The sequence below is a fragment of the Sceloporus undulatus genome, chromosome 3 (assembly GCF_019175285.1).
Source record: "Sceloporus undulatus isolate JIND9_A2432 ecotype Alabama chromosome 3, SceUnd_v1.1, whole genome shotgun sequence".
Classification (NCBI taxonomy): Eukaryota; Metazoa; Chordata; class Lepidosauria; order Squamata; family Phrynosomatidae; genus Sceloporus; species Sceloporus undulatus.
This window is the reverse complement of record NC_056524.1, coordinates 64,606,796-64,623,406: the sequence shown is the minus strand read 5'-3', so window position 1 is coordinate 64,623,406 and position 16,611 is coordinate 64,606,796. Positions and strand designations below refer to the sequence as shown.

Below are 16,611 nucleotides of genomic sequence, written 5' to 3'. Positions count from 1 at the left end.
TATATTAAAACAATTAAAATAGTAAAATAAATTGAAAACAATTTAAAAAACTATATAGAGACCCTTTAAAAACATCAACAGCACCACACAGCATTAAGAGCCCATCCTCAACAGCTGGCGGCACAAAAATGTTTTAACCTGCTGCCAGAAGGAGAGCAAGGGCGGCGCCAGCCTGGCCTCCCTGGAAAGGAAGTTCCAAAGTCTGGGAGCAGCCACCCAGAAGGCCTCTGCCCTTGTTCCACCAAGCGAACCTGAGAAGGTGTTGGGGTCAGAGAGAAATATCTCTCCGGATGAATATACAGACTCATAAAGGGAGGCATACTCCATCAAATAACCTGGATCCAAGCCTTATAGGACTTTATGGAAAAGAAGTAGTGGCAGAGTAGGTAAAAGCAGTGAGGCTATTGCTAGTGTGTAGACCTGCCATGTGGATTCCAGTTGCACAAATAGGAGCATCTCACACTATCTTTGGAGCATGGGAGGGGCTTCTAAAATTTGAAGGTCACATGAGAGAATAATTCTTTTGTGGTGCTGTAGTAAATACTTTCTTCCCCACATTTTAGATTCCATACAGGTCCAGTCATCTTACTAAAATCTCTCTGTGGACTTGTAACACAAATAAATGATAGAGGCAGAAAGAAGATGGTTGTTGTTTGCTTTCCATTGAATTTTGCCTATGTATTTGTATCTGTATTCTGATTTGGACGGGATAAACACTCCTTCCCTTCTTTGATTGCTGCTTCTAGAGAAACAGCTTGAGACATAGCTGGAGATTACCTTCAGGCAAACTTAGACAAGTGAGGCTATTATGCAAGAAGCATAGAGATCCTGTGGAGTTTCGCACAGGTGCAGGTGGAGATGATGTATTTTTGTAAGGCTGAGACTTTACATTCATTTCCAGGAAAGTTGTGAAATACCTGGGAGTGTTTCCCATATGCTGGAAGGCTTTGCAGAGCAATAGCTCTAAAAACCTGAAGTAGTTTCCTCCCTGAAGGATTTTTGGCATTTATTTATAGCACTTCATGATATGTGTGCTCAGCAAGTCCCCAACCTTACCCCTTTTCATTGTTATTTTTCAAGAACCATAAAGAGGTTTGGGGGACTCATTTTGGTCTTGTCAAGGCTGGGATACATTATCACCAGGGTGAAACTCTATTCTCATAGCAATATGTAGCACATCCTAAATCGTTTCCTTCAGTAGGTCTGTAGTGGCCAGCTTTTGTGTGTGTGTGTGTGTTATGTGCTGACAAGTTGAAATTCAAGTCTCACTTCATCTGCAAATTTAGTAGATGAACTTTTCAAGCTAGTATTCTCTTAGGCTCAGTACCCCTTTTCCCTCAGTACTCTGTCCCTCACATCCACAGTTTGGATTGTGTGGAGAGGGGATAAGGCAAGATTTGTCTTATATGGATCTTGTAAAGATTTCAGAGATTATGACGGGGAGGTTATGTGTGGGACATTTGCAGTCATCATTGGAATGCTTACTACTTTAGCTGTTTTTTAAAGCCAGTGTGGTGTATTGGTTTGAGCATTGGACTAGAACTCTGGAGACCAGGATTCAACTCCTACTCGGCCATAGAAACCCACTGGGTAACCTCTGGCCAGTCACACTTTCTCAGCTTCAGAATGGATCTCCCATGGATAAGAAGAGATGACTGTAGTAACATTTTACAAGTGCCTTTTATCTTTTACATAGGGCATGAAAGGCTTGAATGTATTACAATATGATATGAGATGGAGATAAACTAACTTCTTGTAAAAACATGTCAAACTTTTGCACATTTAAAAAAGTAGTTAAAAGTAAAGAGGCAACAAATGGAAATGCATAAATAGAATTTGATGTAGTGCTGAAACAAAAGTGGGCAGCCAGCTTAAAGCATGTAGGAGGTGAGGGCAAGAGACAAATGAACAAGCATTTGATTTCAGTTAACATCTGTCATTTTAATTCCAAAGGGATGAGGAACTTTTGGTTCCCTTGTAGCAGGGGGACATGCTGTGAGTTTTTCTTTTATATTACATCTGCCTTCACCCATAACTGCCACATTTTTAATGAATTCTACTAATCTTATTTTAATCCCTAGTCTGGTTTTCTCATCTGAATATTATGGCCCTGAATACTACATTTGCAAGTTTTAGACGGGAAACTTGATTTATGGATAGTTCTCACTTTACTTGTACAGTTGTGCCTTCATGGATTTCATCTATCTCCTGTGCAAAAGAACTTCAAACTTCTATTCACTTATGTATCTAGACTTAGTGAGGTTCACCTTTAGATATTTTACTCTAGCAGTCTGAACAAGCTTTCCCACGCTATAGTAAAGATAGGATGAATATCCTTCCCCCCCGCCCACCCCCAAATTAATACAGTACTCTCTTCTTACATTGTTGCATGGTCTACATCCTCCTCCTCTTCCCTCTTTAACATTATTTCAAACTAAAATTCCATGTTTCAAAAAAAAAAACACAACATGATTGTCCGTAATACCATAATAATACTGTACATAGTAGTATTACTGAGTAAGACTGCTGCTTACACAATCAACAGTTAGATTGCCCAGCATTTAAGTGTCTTGTGTTATCCTCATTGCTTGATTGTGAGTCCATCAAATATTGTAGAATATATATCAGTGGGAGTATATAGAGCTAGAAACACTGTAGCAGTTACAGTTCTCATATCCATGAGACAGTGCAGTCATTTTTATCTTCCCAATGCATTTTGTTTATATTAACTTTTTCAAATTGAATTCTTAATATCTGGTCAATATTCCTTCTTTTCCATATTTTAAAAACACATATTTTTCAGCTATAATATGTGTGTATTGCTAAAATACAGTGGTACCTCGGGATACGAATTACCCAGGTTACGAATTTTTCGGGATACGAATAAATCCCATAGGGATTTATTGTTTCGGGTTACGAAGGTTTTTCGGGTTACGAAATTAGCCGCGGAACGAATTAATTTCGTAACCCGAGGTACCACTGTAATTTTTAGAGGAAGAAATGCCTAAAAAGATGAGGATACTCTGGTTTCTCTTCAGATTGTATAACTCTTTTGCCTTTTAAAAAGAGGAGCAAGATAAACATAGCTACAGATATATGGGTAATATTTACCTAGAAATATTATTTAAGTAGCAAGGAGATATTTCATAATGATGGAATTAGAAATTAATTACTTATAAGGCTGACCCACTTTCTCTAAAAACCACGCAGATGAAGAATTTAATCCTTAGAGAGACTTTTATTTTCATCCATTTTGACAGCTTGGTCTAGAATAACCACAGGGGTTGTGTCAGCCTAAAAGTGACATTTGCACAGTGCTGAAATAAGGCTTACTGTGTCTTGGTGACCAATCACCCCAAGAACAATCTATCCAGTTCCAGGACTGGAATCCCCTTATCCCGTGATGGCGAACCTATGGCACGTGTGCCACAGGTGGCACGTGTCGCCATTTCGCCAGGCATGGGGCGAGGGAGAAGGCGGAATGGGCACGCGTGTGCCTGTTCTGCCTCCCCCGAGACAGCGGGAAGCCAGAAAATGGCGCCTGGGAGAAGGAGACAGGCGCGTGCATCTGGCTCCTCCTCCCAGCCCTCTTCCCTCCTGGCTTCCCATCCCTCCGCATGAAAGGGCTCCGTGGAGCCCTTTGGCGTGGAGCGAAGGGCCGACGAAGAAGGGGCGGGCAGCCTCCTCCTCCTCCCCGCAGGGCTTCGCCAGGCCAGAGGTGTCCTCCGGAGGATACCTCTGGCTTGGCGAAGCCCCGAGGAAGGAGCAGGGCCTGCGGACCCTTTGCTCCTGCCCCCCACAGGCCCTTACTGGTCCCCAGCTGTCTCTGAGAGACAGCTGGAGGCCAAGGGAAGGGCAAGAGGAGCAGGAGCACGCCTGTCACCCGCCCCCCAGTTCCCCGACTTTCAGCTGTCTCTCAGAGACAGCTGGAGGCCGGAAGGGGCGAGGGAAATCCCCGTCTGGAGGGTGGAAGCTCCACCCTTGGTACGGCGACCTCAAAGGTTCGCCATCACTGCCCTTATCCTACATTTTTTTAAAATCAATTGTTTAGTGTCTCTCTCTCTCTCTCTCTTCCTCTCTCTCTCCACACACACACACACTTCTTTCTTTCGTTCTTTCTTTCTGGGAACTGTACAATTATTTTATGCCTGCATTTTAGTGAAATGTAACAGAGTAAACACCAAATTCTTCAAGTTGTTGTGCTTCTTTGTAGCAAGGTCAGGGAACCTTTTGGCCCTCCTGATGTTCTGGATGAAAGCTTCCAATGGAATCCTTACCATTGGCTATATTAGTTGAGGCTTCTAGTGACTGGACTGGAAAAGATCTAGAAAGCAAAAATCTGCCATTTCTGCTTTTTAGGCTTGGAGGTGGCATTGGTGAAACGAAAGCAATGCAGTTTTACCTTTTTCAGATTTGGTCCTTAATTGTCTCTCCTAGATGCCTACTAGTGTATCAGGAGGTCGTTCAAGACCAATCTGAGCAGTGAAAACAAGTTGCCCCCAGCTGCACTGCATATGAACTGCACTGCATTAAATACGTTTTCTTAGAAGAATCTTGCAGTGTCGCCTTTTGAGGCTGGTTTGGAAGAACATTAAGTTTGAACTTTGTGAAAGATTTATGGATTACTGTAGGTTTTCCCCCCCATGATATTTTTCTATGTGTGTGTGTGTGTGTGTGTGTGTGTGTGTGTGACCAGAATTCAGAATTCAAGACATGTCAGAGAATGTTTATGCATGATCAAGGATGCTGAAGAGGCTCATCACTCGCCAGTCCCTGCCATTCACAATTTTTTTTGAATTCAGAAGCTTCTCAGCTCCAAGTGGTGCATGTGTGTGTGTTCCTCACCACTTCAAAGAGAGCTCTGCTTAGGGAGCAGCTGTACCATTTAGCTTGCTCACAGCATCCAATCAGATTTGCAGGCAATTCTCCTTGATCAGCTAGCTGGGAAGCTTGGTGGTTTTTTTGCCCCCCTTCCTCACCCACAGGAGTGCTCTATTACTATAATGCTGGGGGGATGTTACAGGAATATATAATTCAGCATTCTGAAACTGTCCTCCAGCCGTAAATGAGATGGAAATTCGGCAGCTTTTAACATGCAGCTACTTCTAGAGAGGAAAAAAAAATAGTAAGGTGACAATCTAAAGAGCTATGGATTCTCATATGTACAAAAGTATCTATATTTAGCAGTTTCTTCTCAATATTCAGTGAGGTTGTCTTCCTCCTTGTCCCTACAGCAGCTATTTTCCTTTTGGGAGAAAGAAAGAGAGGGAGAACAGTTGTTAATCAAAATAGGTTAAAGAGGGATAAGCTGCAGCTCTTGAATATTAATAAGATGCAGAAAATGTTTTGAAATAAATAGTAAAAGGCTTTATTTTGTTTGTTGTTATATTCCTGTCATTTGCATTCACATGAAGTTCTGTGTCGTAATATGTAAAATTCTTCAAGAAAATATTAAGGGTTTTGCACCCCACAGTTGTTGTTGTTGTGTGCTTTGAAGTTGTTTCAGAATTTTGGCGACCCTAAAGTGGAACTATCATGGGGTTTTCTGGGGCTGAGAGTGTGTGACTCACCAAAAAGTCATCCAATGGGTTTCCATGGCTGAGTGAGGAATTGAGCCCTGACCTCCAGAGTAGTGTGGTGGTTTGAGCGTTGGACTAGGACTCTGGAGACCAGGGTTCAAATCCCAACTGGGCCATGGAAACCTATGGGGAAGGCAATGGCAAACCTCTGAACAAATCTTGCCAAGAAAACTTTGATTGGTTTTCCTTAGGGTTGCCATTAGTCAGAAACAACTTTAAGGCATGCAGCAACAAGAAATCGAGAGTCATAGTCAAATGCTCATGTGTACACATGTACACATGAGTGTTAAGTTACAACCAATCGATTTGGTTTAAAGTAAAGCAAAACAAAACATATAGATATATAATCCAGACACAAGTTTAGATCTCAAGTTTTCCCTCTCCCTACTGCAGCCCCTGATTATCCCTCTCAGCTTGTCCTGAGGGTCAGGAAACCCTCCAGAATAATGTGGGAAGTAATGGGTACTACAGTGGGAATTGTAAACACATAGGGTTTGATCTTCATGAAAACAGCAGATTTGAATCCATCTTAGAATAAAGAACATTGGAGTCCCACTGACTTTAAATGGGATGATTAGGTATGTTTAGCTCTCTACTTCATATTGAAATAAATGTTTACATTTTGTATTTGGACTGAATTGTACCTATTATTTTTTATCACATTCTAATTTAAAGTGTTATTAATTCTTGTTTTTTTTAAACTTGACAAACGTTACCTAAAAATTATGAATTGCAGCAGCATCTTCACCAGGTAAACAATCGTAAAATCCAGTGTCAGCAAAGAGCCAGAAATTGAAAAAAAATCCCACCCCCATTTTTCACTTTCAGCATTTATATTACCATTTCAGATTGAGGTTTGTAAGTGTTCAACTTTGCTGGATTGTTTCCAGTATCTCAAATTACTTTATAAAAATGTTATGATTTCAAAGACAATGAAATCTATGTTTTCCACATTGCCTAAGGGAGACTGGGTCAGATAAATGTGATGCATTTTACTGTGAATTGTGGCCTCCTTGATTTTGGATTAGAGGTCATGTTGTCACTCTTCTCCAGCCTGGTTCCCCACTGTAGGCTATAATGGGGGTTTAATCCAACACATCTGGAAGGCACCAAGTCAGAGAAGGCTGTTCTAGAAATTTAGCAAAGTATTATACCTAAACAAATCCTGCTCCTGAATTAGATTGTTTTGGACAACTTCTCCATCATGTTTCCTTTCTTTGATTTGAACCAGGATGTAAATACAGGTGAAGGAAGTGAATTTGCTGACAGTGGGATTGAGGGAGCAACAACTGACACAGACCTCCTCTCTAGACGTTCGAATGCCACCAACTCCAGCTACTCTCCAACAACCAGTCGGGCCTTTGCTGGCAGTGACAGTGGCAGCTCTTCTACTGGAGATGGCGCCCGTCAGGGAGTTTATGAGAACTTCCGGAGAGAGCTGGAGATGAGCAGCACCAACGATAACTTGGATGAAGCTGGTTCTGCCCTGAGTGATGAGCAGAGCAGTGGGACACTGAGTTCTCCAGGACAGTCAGATATTCTTCTCACCGCCGGTCAAGGGACTGTACGGAAGGCTGGAGCTCTTGCAGTGAAAAATTTTCTTGTCCACAAAAAGAACAAGAAGGTGGAGTTAGCCACACGGAGGAAATGGAAGCAATACTGGGTGTCCTTAAAAGGTAAAGTGCACTATTTGTGTGGACATGTAGATACTTTTAAAAAGAAGAGAAGTCAGTTGATTTAAGTAGTAATGGAGAACATTGCCTCTGAAACCAAAGCAGCTTTGTTTATATGGAAGTAGCAAAAATATTGAAGGGTTTGTGGTATTTTGAAACAATTAAAAATAATGCATTAAGATTAGGGTTGTCCAAGTGAAACTGGACATGGCTTCTCTACTTTTAATGGATGTCTAGAAGAGGGAATTCTAGCAGGTGTTGCTTGTGCCTGGTTGCATGATGAGCAACACTTGTTGAAATTCTCACTTCTACACAACTATCAATTAAAGGTATAGGAGTCATCTCCAGTTTTCTAGCTGGCAACCATAATTCAGAAACAGGTCAAGATCCAGCACTCCATTATGCCACGTGCTTATATATTCAAAGCCAGTTAAATTTGGGACTTGCTTGCCTTCGTTCTGTAGCCCTTTATGGCATCAAAACAAAAACCCACTTCAAAGGGATCCCTGGCCTTGTAGAGCAGATTTAGAGCACATGGGTGACTGCACAGGGGATTCAGTGGAGGTAGCATTGTAACCTGATTATATTCAGTTAAAATAACTGTTAAAAACCTTGAGTACTAGACAATTTATTTTCCATACTAAGAAAATAATTGCAATTACTATTACTAGGCAGTTTATTTTCCGTAATTCATATTTTAGAGGGCAAAATATTTTGTTGGTATGATACAATGACTAGATTGTTGAGTCCAGGCATGAAAAATGTAAATTCAAATCCCAGCTTTGACAAAACGCTTAGAAAGTATGGGTTAATTCAACACAACACTTAAAAAGTGTTTTTAAGTAAATTAGTGCATCTCAGATAGCTCTGTATTCCAGTGTTGTTGTGGAGCTAAAATATTTGGAACTAGGGGTGGGGGTGGGGACCACATCACATGCCGCAAACAAGAAAAAATTATGCTATTATACATGTCAGGACAGAAGCATTGTCAATGAGTGAATGTACATAGAGAGATCTTGTAGCACCTTTGAGACTCACTGAGAGAAAGAAAGAAATGGGCAGCATGAGCTTTCCTAGTCTTCAGTCTACTACCTCAGATGCATAAGCTCATGCTGCCCATTTCTTTCTTTCAGTGAGTCCCAAAGGTGCTACAAGATCTTTCTACATACGGATTCTATGACAGGCAGTAAAAGTGAATGGAAATGAGGTCCATTTGCTTTTGAAACTTCTAAACAAGTGTTTATTTCCAGTTGATACTCATTTTCTAGCTTTTGCTATAAGCCAAGTTTCAAAAGTTTCAGCAGCGTTTGACAACCATTTCTGCTATCACTGAAAGTGAACCCCAAGAAGTGGATCTGTGATGACATCAATTTAATTCAGCATTTTAATGTGTTTTATCTTTGTGCATAATACCACTAAAATGTTTGGATTTTATAAGAATATAAACTTGGGGGGGACTTTTGGAGTCTTAGAGGAGAACTTACACCTAAGTCCTAGATCTACGTATTTGAAATAGTATGTTCCATTAGTTACCAGTTACAACAACCCATACTTATTATTTTTCATAGTACATTTGCATAGGATGACAATCAGAAATTCTGTTCCCATTCTTGCTTTTAATCTGTTTTGTGAGGAAGGTTTACCTTCTTTTAAGTTGATGGATTCAGCTGGCAATATTGTTCTTCACGTGTGGCTCACATCTTGGGCAAGTGCAGCATGGGTGAAAGGTTCTGAATTTGGTCATATGGGCCCAATAAAAATGGGTGCCTTGTGGCGCCCTCAAGCCAAAAGTAGGGCTCGGAAGCATGCAACAACTGCACGCTCCGAGCCCTAGTTCGTGTGGACGGCACCATTGTTATGCAGTGCTGTCCACACAGCACATGTATTGATGACATCACACGCATGCTGCATCCAAACAGCACGGTGCATGCGTGATGTCACTGCGATGTCCCAGGGTGGAAATGGCACCTTGGTGGCATCGCAGCAAGGAGCTCCATTTGGAGCTCTTTTTGGAGCTCTTTTTTTCCTGTGGAGCGTTGTCGCAGCTGTATGTTTGCCATGACAATGATCAGGAGGAGAAAGGGACAGCCTCTGGCTATGCACATATCACTGTTTAGGTTGGAGTGGGTAAATTGCAGACCCTTGTTCCTACTTTTGTGGCCCCTGGAGGCCTCCAAATTCTCCCATGATTTGGGGCAACTTATGGCCCAAACCCACACAGAAAGCCCACTGAACACATGTGAAAATACTCTCACACAGAAGGTAATACTCCTTCCCTAATACCTCCATATTCATTGGCAAGCCCTCTCAAATGTCAGCAGGAAGTGACACAGTGTCACATGCTGTCACTATTTTGAAAAGAGCTGTAGAGGAAAAGTGAAATATTTGAGATTGTGGGGCTTGCAGAGGAAAATGGAGGTGTTTGGGAGTATGGGGCCTGCAAGGTGACTTGGGGCTGGGGAATCTGTCCCTTACTTCCCTACAGTTGCCTATCCTAACTCAAAATGTTTTCCCACTTCAGCCTAAGATGGAACACATGACAAAAACATTGTGGCTTGGAGATTGTTGCATGGGATCCACACTTCTGAAATTCCTATCTGATCTGCATCTTCCCATCAATGAGGATGCAAAAGCCAGGGATAAACACTTAGCAAAATAGGTCACCTTAGTCTTGTATGGAAGGATTCCTTCCAAATTAAAAATTCAATGCTACGACCCACATTTTATAATCCACTTTATGTAATAATTGAGAACAAAGTGTCAAAATGGAACCCAACTCAAAAGAGGGCAGAGGCAAAGCCACACTGCAACTCAGCTTATCTGCTTTATTGTTCAGAAAGGTCAGCAATGACAGGAAGGTTACTGGCTGAGACCAAGGGATAAAAAGCAGACTCTGTGATTTCACTTTTATTCATTTTGGTAACAAGCACTGCCTGCAGCAGCAGTTTATAGGAGCCAAATATATATTCCATTGCTTTGCTACAGAGGTCAGAAAAATAGCTCAGACACTTACCATGGCTGACTGAGCAAAGGAGGTGGCCTAATCATTCATGCAGGCAGCATGATGGGAAAGTGTGATGGTGATGTTTACAAATAAACAGAAAGCCATCTGGAAGGAAAGAAGGGACAGAGGGACATAAAAGAGGTGTTACTTTAAAGTGTGACTTGTGTTCGTTGTTTGCTTCTCAGATTACTGGGGCTTAATAATGTTAGTATTTAGGCTTTGAAGTTAACATCTGCTGTTTGTTGCTGAAAATGTTTTCTGTAAGTCTTGGGTTATTATAGCAACATGATAACTAAGGATAACTTTAAATCAGGAAAATAATGAAGATTAAAATGCACATTTTGTCTTGCCTGATAGAACAACTAATTGTATCCTTCCAACTCATCTGATTCTACCATCTTGAAAATAATACTTTGTTTTTATGTTGATGTGATAATAAGTTTACAAGCAGCTAAAATATCATGAAATGGAAACCTCATTCCTGTTGCTTTCCTGTGGGACTGGATTGGGATAAAACTTTATTTTAGAAAATTTCTCATAGTTCATTCTTTTAAAATTGAACATTTTCAGCATGCAGCAGATCGTTCCCCCCTTCATTTCTTGGTAGGTACCTTTTATATATCTACTTGTGCCAAGGCGTGCTTCTCTGCCATTGGTTTAGACAACAATGGCTCTCCCATTTTGTGGTGAGTGAACCTGGAGCTGTGTTACTTGCCATGATTATGATTCTAGCTTAGCATCACTGTATCAGCTCTTGAATGGTGAGTCAATATTTAAGAAACTACCATTAATTCTGTGAGTTTTCCCTAGTTGGAGCTACAGGTAGAATTCAATCATAGTCATCTGCAGCATTGGCTAAAAATTACAGATATGCACAATGTGTTTTGTTCCACATCCTTCCCCCCGCCTCCCAAAATACTTTAATTGGTATCAGTTTTAATTTAGATTTTTAAGTCATTTAGCTTCTACTCATTTTATTTTTGGTGTGAGGGACTGTTTTTCCTTCTCCTTAATAGAGACTTGTCACATTCACAGATGTGTTTCCTACTAGACATTACACCTACCCAGATAATATTTTGGAAGAACAGAATTTGTAAGCCTAATCTCTTCTGGATCCAGTGAATAATGATCATGATTCAGTTTTTAAACAGGGAGAATTTACCCATGACCAAAACTGATATGGATGTAGGTGGTCTGTGTCCAATGAAAAACATTTACCATATGTTTTAACCATATGAATGTAGAAAGCGTGATAGGATAAGCATTAACCTCCTTCTGTCATGAACGAGGGCCTTGCTCCAGCTTTCCAAAGCTCTTTTTGCTTCATACATCTCAACAGCTATGTCCAACAGCTATATGTACAATCTGTACTTGAAGATTCCTGCAGTTCTGTTAGCATAACTCTCCAAAGCCACAATTTTAAATAAATAAAAATGCTGATTCCTAATGGTGAATCATACAAAAGCACTTTAATGTTCTGGAACCAGAGTAGTGGAATACACTCCCTTGGAGAGTGATGGAGTCTCTTTCTTTGGAGGTCTTTAAACAGAGGCTGAATGGCCATCTGTTGGGGATGCTTTAATTGGGGGTTCTTGCATAGCAGGTGGTTGGACTGGATGGCCCTTGTGGTCTCTTCCAACTCTATGATTCTGTGATTCATTATAGGAAGACAGAGACATTATAGAAAAAAAATACAATCTAGGCTGCATAGTATTTGTTGTTGTTGTTATTAAGCTGAAGGGAGATTTAAATTTCAGTTTCAAACCAGTGCTTCAAAAAAGTCTCTGAACAACCTTTCTTTTCTGGCCCAATATAATCATATGTCTTCATAATGAAAACTCCTTGTTTCAGTTTTTAGGTAGCCCAAACAACACTATTCATGAAGAAGACAAAGATATCCACATGCCTGCGAGAATTCTGAGGTTCTCAGGAACATAACTGTGTTAGTCTGGGGCATCAGTATGCAAAGGGACCTTTTTTGTAGTGGCTTTTCTTGTAGTGGGAGATCCTTTTGGGGCAACTACACACAGCGACCTTGTTCTCCGGGCAGTCAAGCTTCGGATTCCCTACCAAGTCATCCACAATGCCTCTATCCTGAATGTTGTTGGCTGCGGTGGCTTACAGCTTTCAAGCGTTCTCTTCCCATCAGGCCTGAAGAGGAAGAGCCTTCCCCTCCCTCCTTCCAATTGTCATCTTCTGGCCTTAGAGGGAGTGAAAGGACAGGCCCAACACCATCGGGCCTGGTCTCGATTAAGAAAAAGAGTCCTCGCTCCAGTCCATCTGCTTTGGTCCAGGCCTCAGAGGGAGAGAGGAATGCTGGACCTGATCCCCTCCCCCCCTCACCATTCCTTTCTCCTTTTGTGTCATGTCTTTTTAGATTGTAAGCCTGAGGGCAGGGAACCATCTATTATCCCCTCTGTTGTAAGCTGCCTGGATTTCCAGGGATTGGGCGACATATAAATAAATCCCAATATTATTATTATTGAAGCACTTTTGAGACTAACTGAATGACAGATGTACAATAAACTTTTGTAGACTTGCATCTAAGAAAGTAGACCAAATCTATGAAAGCTTATGCTGCAACATCTTTCATTCAGTTAGTCTCAAAAGTGTTCTGAGGTTCTCAGGAGTATTAAAAAAGTCTAAGAGCAAAAGCAGGAATTCCTGGATAAACTAGATTATCCAGATCCGCTTCAATCTGGCTTCAGGTCTGGTTCTGGGGTGGCAATGGTTACTTTGATGGATAACCTTCACTGAGGATTATAGAGAGAGTGTGTGCTTCTCTTAGTTCAATTTACTATGATATCCTTCTGGGCTACCCCCTGGGATGGAAATTGAGGCACTGTTTTAAGGTACATAATCCCAATTCTTCTGGAATGAGCAAACTCAGAAAGTAATATTGGGGGATTCTTGTTTGACACCCATTGTCCTGCAAGTACCTCAGGGCCTGGTTCTGTCCCCATGCTATTCAACTTCTACATGAAACAGTGGATGAGTTTATCTGGAGTTTTGAGGTCAAGTTGTTGATGACAGCCAACCATATTTCTCAGTTCCACCTAATTCCAAGGACTCTGTTTCAGTTCCAAACCAGTATGTGCTGTCTGTAATGTACTAGATCAGGTAAACAAATTGAAGCTTAATCCAGATAACACAATGCTGCTCCTGGTTACATCATGGAATACAGATTCAGAACAGAGTGTGGTCATGCACACCTCCTGACATCTCAGGTTCAAAGCTTGGGTATACTCTTGGTCTTCACCCTGATCATGGAGGCACGTGACTCAGCAGTAGCCAGACTACACAGTTAAAACTAGTGTGCCAGTTGTGTTCCTAGAGATGTCTGACATGCATTCATCATACCCTGTCTGGATTACTGTAACATGCTCTATGTGGGGCTGATTTGGAAACGATTGAGTAGTTGCACCAGGGCCAAAATGCAGCAGCCAGATTGCTGACAGACTGGTTTCAGGGAACATAGCACTCTCCTGTTGAAACAGCTTCACTGACTGGCGGTTCATTTCCAGGTATAATTCAAGGTGCTGGTTATGACCTAAAAAGCTACATACAGTTTGGTTCCAGAATATCTGAATGACCGTATTTCCCAATATGAGCATCCATGAATTTTAGGTCCTGGTTTTGGGGGGGGGGGGCTTCATAAGATCCATCATGAGCACATTTGGTGAGCCTTCTTGGTAGCTGCTTCAGGATTGTATAGTTCCCTCTCACTTGAGGGTAAGTTTGTCCCCTGTCTGCTCCCTTTCCACTAGTGTTCAATGACCTTTTTGTTTATCCAGGTCTTTGATTGACCATTGTAAAAGGTCTTTTAACCAGCGTGCGTTACTTTGTTTATAATTATAGCTGTTTTTAAAATGGTTGTAAAGTAAAATAATGTTTTTAATAGAACTGTTTATTTGTTACTTTAACTTTGTTTTAAATTATATTAAGTAAGCACCTGGGTACCATATTGGGAGAAAGGCAGGGTATTAAGTAAGTAAGTAAGGCCCAGTGCTAGGGCTCGTGAGTGCGCATGTCTTTTAGTGAGCACCCACATGTCTTTTAGAGGAAGCGGCGTTATAGGGCTGTGTATAGGCGGCTTCTTTTGTGCTGTGCAGCATTGCCCCATGGTTTGGTTGCTGTGGTCACGCTGCGCAGCAAAGAGGGGTGGCATTTCAACGCCTGTGTGTACCAGGTCTAAGTAAGTACATAAGTAAGTAAAAAAAAAAATCACAAGGAGGACTGTCTGTGGGCATGGAGTGCTGACTGGAAGTTTATGAGGTATGTGATTACTGTTAGAAACTGGGGGCCCTTTCATACTATACAAGTATAGCACTATGATTCCAGTTTAACTGCCACGGTTCCATCCCATGGAACCTTGGGATTTACAGTTGGGGAGTATTTAGATTTCACAGCCAGAGAGCTCTGGTGCGTCACCAAAGTACAACCTCAGGATTCCAGCTGTATCCATGGCAGTTGAAAGTGGTTTCATAGTGCTATAATAGTTTACTGTGAAAGGCCCCAGGTGGAAGAAGTAATGGGATGTGGAATATATATCATAAAAGAAGGCATGTCAGACTGACTACAGGAAACAGAAAATTTTGTTACAGATCTTATTGGTATTAATTTAATTTCTATTTTTTATTATTCTGAATGTTATCATATTGGGACATGATAATTATGGGTGGCCTGCAATGTTATCTTATGTGAGGTGCTAATACTTTACTGTTTTTCTTAAGGATGTACATTATTCTTCTATGAAAGTGATGGGAGATCTGGAATAGACCACAATAGCATCCCAAAACATGCAGTCTGGGTGGAAAACAGCATAGTGCAAGCAGTTCCAGAGCACCCAAAGAAGGATTATGTTTTTTGCCTCAGCAATTCCCTTGGTGATGCCTTCCTATTTCAGGTTTGTTCTGTCCTTGTATTATTATTATTTTTATGCTTTATTTATATAGTTGTTTTTCTTCCTTCAGGCAAAGTCCTGAATGGTGCCCCAGCACTTGCAAGATGATTATTTTAACTTCTAGTGACTGGCCTAGCTAATCATTTTAACAGTGGGTGGGCATCTAGAAATCCAAACACTCTGGTGTCAACATGTAACCAAATGGCTTTGCAACTTTATTTGAAGTTGACAAGTATCTGTTCCTAGTTTTTCAGTAAGGCTAGACTCTTATTATGTAGATCCATGACTGTGTGATGGCATATTTGGGGCACTGTCTCCTTCCACAGGGCGATGTTGTGGGGTCTGCACAAAACAGAAGGATGTGCATTTAATATCTTTGAAACTTGGTAGTTCAGGGAAAATATACTTTACAGTACATTAACTCTTTATTGCAGATTGGATTGTAGAACAGTACAGCAATAGGCACAAACAGCATTCAGAATTTTGTTTATAGATCTTGGAAATTTATAGGCTTGGAAATATGTCTGAGTGGTATTAATGTGTTTTTACCAAAGGAGATATTTTTACCAAGGGAGATGTTTTAGTTGGGGTTGGGTGAATTGAGACATAGATATTTTGGATATTCTCCCATAGATAGATTATATTACATCAATGGTTTCCAAAATCTGATCATCCAAGGAGACCACTTGTTTTACCTCTCTGCCAAGGACATCTACATATTACAGAACAATGTTCCTTGTGCTTTCTTATGTGGGTAACTAACAGTTATTTGTGCCTACTAGGTACATTTCTTTCTTTCTTCGAAGCCCTTTTGGGGTGGGTGTGTGCGTGCAAAATTCAAGTAATTTCTGACATGGTGTATCATTGGGTTTTCCTGGCACAATTTGTTCAGAGAAGCTTTACCAGTGTCTTCCCTGGAGGCTGAGAACATGTTATTTGCCCAGGGTCAGCCAGTGGATTTAATGGCTGGGCTGGGATTCAAACCCTGGTTCCCAGAATCACAGTCCAACACTCCAACCACTATGCCATGCTGTCTCTAGCTCTCCAAGGACTTGCTCTCAATGGCTTGGGAACCAGCACCAGTCCAGGGACCATCACTTTCAGTAGCACTGTTGCAAAGGATTCTGGAGTTCATCTGGGGTGCCTAATTCATATGGAGTTTAAGTCAGGCCTACCTATTTCATTGTGTAAACTGAGAATACATATTGGGACACATCCTGGGCTTACTGCAGATGCTAGACATTATAGTGGGTGATTGATAGTGGTAAGCAAGATGTCTTTCGCGAGCTGATCTTCCATGTACAGACCTTTTCACTGAAGAGTAAAAAATAAGCTATTCCAAAATATACTTTGGAATACATTAGACCGAATAATGCACTAAATTATTCCCCATGCTATAATTGTATGGCTTGAAATTGCAGGTTTCTATTATTTATTCTATTTATTAAGATT

At 41.1% G+C, this 16,611-nt stretch overlaps 1 protein-coding gene across 1 annotated transcript in view; it reads left to right on the top strand.

The window, feature by feature from the left end:
* The window catches only part of TIAM1 (TIAM Rac1 associated GEF 1), a 274,407-nt gene that overhangs the window by 170,834 nt on the left and 86,962 nt on the right, over window positions 1–16,611 (top strand). The window contains exons 6-7 of the mRNA XM_042459672.1: window positions 6,811–7,255; window positions 14,990–15,162. Coding sequence (XP_042315606.1) covers window positions 6,811–7,255; window positions 14,990–15,162 — 618 coding nt within the window. The remainder of the gene's footprint in view (window positions 1–6,810; window positions 7,256–14,989; window positions 15,163–16,611) is intronic.